The sequence below is a fragment of the Cyphomyrmex costatus genome, unplaced genomic scaffold (genome assembly GCF_001594065.2).
Source record: "Cyphomyrmex costatus isolate MS0001 unplaced genomic scaffold, Ccosl1.0 scaffold453, whole genome shotgun sequence".
Taxonomy (NCBI): domain Eukaryota; kingdom Metazoa; phylum Arthropoda; class Insecta; order Hymenoptera; family Formicidae; genus Cyphomyrmex; species Cyphomyrmex costatus.
Genome location: NW_017278779.1, coordinates 236,670 through 244,537, shown reverse-complemented (window position 1 = coordinate 244,537; position 7,868 = coordinate 236,670). Strand labels below are relative to the sequence as shown.

At 28.1% G+C, this 7,868-nt stretch overlaps 1 protein-coding gene across 1 annotated transcript in view; it reads right to left on the bottom strand.

Annotated features, from left to right (window-relative positions):
• LOC108777651 (uncharacterized) overlaps positions 1-7,868 on the bottom strand; it is a 16,769-nt gene that overhangs the window by 2,043 nt on the left and 6,858 nt on the right. Inside the window, exons 8-13 of the mRNA XM_018544593.1 lie at positions 6,761-7,017; positions 6,439-6,517; positions 6,129-6,289; positions 771-922; positions 391-682; positions 108-165 (exon numbers count right to left, since the gene is read on the bottom strand). Of these exons, the coding sequence (XP_018400095.1) occupies positions 108-165; positions 391-682; positions 771-922; positions 6,129-6,289; positions 6,439-6,517; positions 6,761-7,017 (999 nt within the window). The remainder of the gene's footprint in view (positions 1-107; positions 166-390; positions 683-770; positions 923-6,128; positions 6,290-6,438; positions 6,518-6,760; positions 7,018-7,868) is intronic.

Below are 7,868 nucleotides of genomic sequence, written 5' to 3'. Positions count from 1 at the left end.
ATATATATGTATAACTTAAAAAAACATGATACTATTCTTTTAATAGTATAAACATATATTTTTATACTGTTTATATATAATATATTATTGTATCTACATCTTTTTACCTTTGTTGGAGTCAATGGCATGAACGAAGGGCCGTCTAAAGGTGTTAGGCTGTTAGAGCTAAAATATGGTATAGAGAGCTTAATAGATTATTATTTTCATCATTTTCAGAAATAAAGTTTAAAATAAAATGTTTAAGGCTCGACAAAGCTCGTATTCCGCGTGCTTGTTTTACCGTAATTTATCATAAAAAGTATTTTATATACTAAATTAATAATTAAATAATATATTATACTGTGATAATGAAAGAGATTTATTTTATTTCTAGGTTTTTTTATGATTTACCTCTTGTTGGTATCATTTTGTACTGCCAAAGGTGATTTATCTTGCAGAAATATCACAATTTCGTTTGATATCCGTTTAAGTTCATTCTTTAAAGAGTTGAAATTTTGGGCTTCCTCAATATCCTTATTCGAATTTTTTACGTGATTTTGTGACATCTCAGGTTGCAAATTCATTGATCTAGTAACAGAACTTTTTCGCAAGTTGGTTCTGGAATTCATTTTAATGCCAACTTGTGAAAGAGTTTTATTATTTAAATTTACATTAGACGTCATACTTTTGGGCACGGTACCAGCTGAAAAGATTTACAAGTAAGAAAAATCTTTCTTCTTAATTAACATAAGTGCATACATATTTTTCTCATACTCTCAAAAAATACTAACTATATGGTTTCCTCATTTTCTCTTTCCACATTTGAATACTGGAAAATGTTCTTTTTTTAACATCATCTGTAAGATGTTTAATTTTTTGACCATTAGGTAATTGAACAACACTGTTTTGTGCACACTGGATTTCTCTGCTTTCTGAATGAGATCTGTACGAAACATAATCAATTAATGTCAAAATGATAAATTATTATTAAAATAATAAATGATTATAAAAATGATAAATATAGTATAAAATATAAAAATAAATAGTAATGAAACAAGTAAGCATATATGCATAAATAAACATTAATTTAAAAATGTAATTTTAAAAGATATAATATTTGTACATCATTTTTTGCCCCTTTAACAACAAAAAATGCACTGTTTTATAATTATAAATAGCGCACATATTATTTTTAGTTAATATTTTTGTATCAATGCTCTGAGGGCTAAATTTACAATATAAAATAAAAAAAATGTTACTCATTGTTTACGTTTCATTTATTTGATAAAATACTGAAAACAATACTTAATAAAAAGCTCAGAAAATATTAATAAAAATATAATATTTTGCTTTATAATAGAAGAGAAAATATAAATACAAGTAAAGTTAGATGTAATATAGCAAACAAAATCTTAAAGAATATTATTATATTCTTTATGATTTTACTATATGTAGTAAAAAATATTATATTTAATACTAAAGACCGTTAATGTGAGAACACAACCAATACAAATACAAAGCCTATAACAGTCTAGCTTTTTATCGCTTATATATAAACTATACGCGATACTATCACGAATTTAATTAAATTAATAATTAACTAATATACGTAGTCCCCCCAAATTGCGCGTCGAACAATCGTCAATTTTGAAACTCAACTCTAATAATCTTGAAAATACTAAATCTGGAAAAAAAATATTATCTTCAATTTTTTATAACTTAGAAAATAAAATTTATACAGCGATCATAATATTGAAGGACTCCTTATAATAAAATAATGTAAACAAATTTAAAAACGGCTATTAGGACAATCAGAGACAATCGGACTGTGACAGATGTCTGACATCTTTCTCAGTATTTCAATTTAGGACAATGATCTCTACTTTTAATAAGACGGTTTTAATTGTAATTTTTAATTTTGTTATTAACTTATTGTGCTCCTACGCATGATGTTTCTTGGATTCGATGGATTACACACATTCGTTACCAAAAGTATGGAAACTTTTTGGCCGAGAGAAGTGCTTCTTATTGAATCTTTGGATCAACACATATTGCTGAGGATGGCTAAAACGCCGAAACGTCCAGATGTGTATTTGACTACTTCAAGTTTTTAGTATTAAACATATCTTTATACAATCGAAAGTATATATTTTTTGCGCACTTCTTACCGCGCTGACTCCTAATAGCTGTCTTTAAATTTGTTTACACAATTTATACAATTATACATGCAATATTTTTGTTCTATATTTTTTATAAATTCTATTTTGTTCTATATTTTAAAATAAATATAAATAAATTATATATTATATTCTCTATGTGTGTGTATAAAAAGATTTATTGAAAATTTGTTTACTTGCACGTGAAATTACCTTTGATAGTTAGATAATTTGCTGTTTATGTTGGCTTTATTTAGAAGAGTATTCTGCCGACAGTTGCTTGAAGAACGTGCTCTAATAAAAAAAAAACCAATTCTTTTACCAAATTAAGTATTAGTTACAATTCTTTTACATTAGCTGATTAACTCATTAAAATTCTTTATTTTATATGCATATACGTAGGGTGATCCCATACGATTCAGCCAAATTTTGAGACCTTATAGGAAATTTAAATCTGAACAAAAACGTTTCATATTAATACAGATTAAAATGCAGCTTCCTTAAAAAGTTATCACCTACAAACCTCTGAAATCAGGATTATTTTATACATTTTTACAAATATCAAGAAATAAATGCGTTTTGTGATAAAAAAAAGGAAAAAAAAACCGAAAGGAAAGTTAGAGAAATTAGTGTAGAGAATGTGAAAAACGAAAGTGTAGAGAATTAAATTACCTTTCAAATAAGACTAAAACGATTATAGTGCGTTCTATAGGTTTCGAGAGATAATCAATTCCAAATGTACAAAAAAAAAAACGTTTATTGGAGTTAATATCGGCGGTATAACTTTTTAAAAAATAATTTGATTTTTTTAAGAAATGAATTTTCTTTTAACTTCTACGTTTCGTTTTATTCTTCATAAATACGTAAAGTAAACATAAATATGAAGAATAGCTTTAAAGACTTTACTGTCAATAACAAAAAAAGTTTGCCTATTTTTGGGGGGCAGGATAAGTGATGCTTTCATTTTGCTGTTGAGTGTATATATATGTATATATCAAAGTATATCAAATTTAATCTCTTAAGTTTTTACAACAGAACTGATTTTTGCGGAACATTCTTCTCACCTGCGTAAAATATATAAATTAGAATCGTTAAATTTCGCTACTTTAGTCGTTGATACGATTGTTTTTTCGAGTTCTTTGTTATCTCGGCTTGTTCTTATCTGTTTTTTGCATACGTCTTTTCTTACACGAGACCGTGATCGACCACTTTCATTGCTGTCGTCGGAGTAAATCTGAAACTTTCCTTTATTGGAAAAGTACTGTTGCATCACCGTCGGATTACAAACTGCATGATTTTCAGTGTTCCTTAATGACAGGCCTTTCTTCTTTCCGCTGTTCTTGAATTCAGAAAATTTGTATACATTTTCTTCAGTCATGATTATATTATATATTTCGTGACTACTTTAACTCTGCCGACTGAGGAATCTTCGCCGAAGTGATCAGGCGTCTAGAAAAATATATGTAAATTAATTTGTCATTGATCAATTAATTATTAATAATTATTGATATAATTTTTCTAATAAGGTAAATGCACCAGTTACCGGACATGTACTTATGTCTGGACACTTACACGAGATTTATTATTATTAATTTTAAATGTTTCATTTTTGTTACAACATTAGAGGAAAGCTCCCTATTATGAGATAGGCGCTTAACATGAGATAGCGGCGTTTCTGCTAAACTAATAAATTCTATCTGTTGATTCTATCATGAAATTATTGCTCTTGGATTGAAAACTATTTAGTGGAAAATTCATTGTGAGATCATGCCTACAGTAATTGTAAAATAAAATTTTAGAGTTTGAATGTTTTCGAGTTTCATTGAGATAAGCCTTTAATCTCTGTTTATTATTTAATAAGTAATTATTTGGCAATAAATTCTTCATGTAGTAATAGAGTAAGATCGTACTGATAGAAAAATACGAAATATGTTGAATTGTTTAATTAAAGAAGTTAGATTTGATGATCGTAAAGCTGTAAGACGTGATACTCGTAATATGAGATACCCAGAATATTTCTAATATGAAATAATCTATACTTCTGTGCCCAAGTGAAAATCGATGTTAAAGTATAAATGTTATTGTACAATAATAAAAAGAATAACCGGAATGAACATTGAGGGTCTGTTTCTGCAATACTTCATTCCAATTACTGCTGAAGACAAATCCTGAATACAATGCATCACATGCTAAATTTACGCGCATAGAATGTACTCGTTGATATGTTAGAAACATCAATTAAGTTTTTTTAATTCTAATACTGATGTACTTTGTGCTTTATTATCGATTTCTCGGGGTACCTCATACTAGGAGCACAATTTTTCGACTTTGCGATTTGTTCACTTTTTACATTTCTTTAATTAAAAAATAAAATAAAATTTGAATTAAATTTTACATAACACTATCTTAAAGCTTATTAAATTCTCTTCAAAATGACCTATTATTTTTTTTAATTCTACCAATAAACAATTAGTAATTACACAAAATGAACTCGGTATCTCATAATAGGGGCCTCTCCTTTATATAATTTAACTGTATTTAAAGGTTACTTAAAAAAAATAATCAGTAATAATAAGGCTCTGTAAGAATAAAACAAATTAGAAATAATTGAAGGGCTAAGAGCCAGTTATATAATAAAAAAACGTTTAATTTAAAAACATAAAAATAGAAATAATTACAAATGTTTCGACGCCGATCGGGTCATTCTCAATGTTACAGTAAATATTGTACTTTATAATTGTGAAGCGTTATAATCATGATTATTTTAATTTTACATTTCTGCAATCTTGCTTCAATATATAATTTTTAAGAAAACTATTCTTTTATATATAACTACTGTGTATCACGATATGGATCCACCTTTTTGCGATTTTTTATTCATTGACTCTCATTTTGTTTAATAAGTAATATCAGTTATTTAAGATTATTATCTGTATTACTGCTACGCATTTTCAACGACAAATTTGACTACTTTAATTTATTGACTCGCAGCATTATGTTAAAGGAAAAAACGAGAATACTACTATGAAGTAATATTTTATAGATTTCTAATAATTTTACAATTATAATGTATTTACTATAACATTGAGAATGACCCGATCGGGTTTCTAATTATTTTTATTTTTATGCTTTTAAATTGAATGTTCTTTATTATATAACTGGCTCTTAGACCTTCAATTGTTTCTAATTCACTTAAAAAAAATTTGAGAATAATAATAATAACAAATATAAAATTTTTATAAATGTCCGGACATAGATACATATCTTGAGACATTTACCTTACATTTCATGTGTGTGGTATAGATAAAGAGATAAAAGCGATAGTAATGTGAATTTTACTTTTTCAAATCTATCGACTTGAGATCACTATAGCAGTCTACTGAAATAAAGTAAAAAGAAACCCTTTTTTCAACTTTATTTCAACAGTTTCTCGAAATCGTAATTAAGTAACACCTGTATGGCTTTCATCCCTATATGTTTCAAATATAATGAACTGTGGGGAGTGTAATGTATATAATTTATAATAACTTATAGAAGTATTACATATGTTAAAAATTTTATCTTAATTATACACCAAATACTTCAATTATTAATCTGATGATAAAAATTGAAAGATCACAAATAATCAATAGAAAAACTTACACAAGATGTAATGCGCGATCTTATTTGTTGATGACTCGCGAAACGACTGCCAGGGAAATCAACAAATCCTACGACTTTTGCCTCGACTGTTTATATTGTACATTTATTCGTTCTACCAATGTAAATAAAGCTACATGAGATATCGAACACAGCACCAAAAATTTGAAATTTAAAATAATTTATCCACCTATTTATTTTACATGTATCAATTAAGAAAAATAGAAGGTGAACGTTAATAATGAAAAACGTTATTTTTAAATAACTGAGAGCTTTATGAGGTTTTATTAAACAAGATGTTATATATTCTCTCTAACGGCGTAGCATTCTCTCTTATTTACACTTTCAGTTTACATCCGCGGCTTATTCACTTCTAACTTGATTCGATTGAAGAAGCTCATGAAGATAACGCGTTCTATAACACAGATGAAACCGCTAATGAGCACCGCGGCTATTATGAAAAGTAACAGCGGTACAATATCGCCGATCTCGACCGATTTCCACGATGATGTTACCTGCGATTAAAGATAAATGTATTAGCCTGTCAGGTAATAATTCAGCAAAATTTACAATTTGTACAGCAGAGAAGTTTGCCGAAACATTATTGCAATGTTGCAGCTGTAATATTTCTGAATGATCTGTGTTCTATGGGAAGAATACGTACACTCCCTCCGCTTAGTTGAACCGACCATTGTGTCTCTAGTAATCGCTGTAGGATCCCGTTATCTCTCAAAAGAAGAATACTGCAACAAATAAAACGATCATATATATACTTCGATATCTTGATAAATTGGAGCTCACATATCGAGAATATTCTACCGATGACAATCGTATTGCTTTACGTTAAACATTATAAAATTAATATATGACACGCACGCGCATTCTCTCTCTCTCTCTCTCTCTCTCTCTCTCTCTCTCTCTCTCTCTCTCTCTCACACAATCATTTTATTTTACTTAATAATTTAGTTAATAAAGCTTGCACGCACTTTGCGTTAATGATACCACGGTATGGACTGTTTGATTGCAGAGCCATCGCTATAGTAGTTTGCGTGATGACATCCAACGGCTCCAACTTGCAGTCGACTTTTTGCTGCAGCAATGTCGCCATACTATCCAATGTCATAAAAGCATATTTGTCCTCTTTGCAAACACGTTCTAGACCATTCAAATAACTTCTCGGCAAATCAGTTTCCTTCATAAGTAATTCGTCGAACAGCACGCTCATTGTTTTATCCGATGTGTTCTGTCATAATAAAATTATCATAAGTCAAATATGAAACTTTTCTTAAATATAATTTTTTATAAAGAGAATAGATAGAAAAAAAGAAACTAATTTATTTTTAGAAAATTTCAATTGAAAACATATAAATTAGTACTTTATATCATTTGATATATATATATATAAACAAAAAACATACTATTTAATTAATTACAAAATATACTGTGTTACGGCATTTTTGCTTTAAACATGTAGGGTAAACCTCGTATATACACCGCGTCAGGAAATACGCCGCAGAAGTCGCAGGAAAAATAGAAAGAGTGGGGATAATTTTCCGTCAATTACTTTGTTACATGCCTTTATGGTATATTAGTATTATGTTATGATTTCAGTTTTTTACTCTTAATATTAATGAAATTATTGCGAGTTAAATCGATTTTTTACTGTAATAAGTAGTGCCATCATAATTTATAATCTACATAAAATGATTATTATAGAGCGTGTAAAAGACTTAGTGGTTATTTTGCAATACATATGTGTAGAGGAATAGTAAAGCATGTTGTATAGCAAAATACAAGTGCTTTGCTCTTGTATTGTTTGTTTAATTAGTAGTCATATATATCCCATCTATTTGGGATATACGGCATTTTTAACGAGCGGGATGCTGTGCCGCAACACAGGCGCTCTATTTAAGAAGTTTTTGTTAATTCTAAAAATTATATTTTGCATTAATGCATAAATGTTGATAAATCTTAAACGTTTAAAGATTATTTTCAAAGATTTGAAGGTATTTAAAAAAATTGTATTAAGTCCTATTTGTATTCCAATTTTCATTCTGAACAATAAAAATTGTCATATATTAATAAACAATGCAA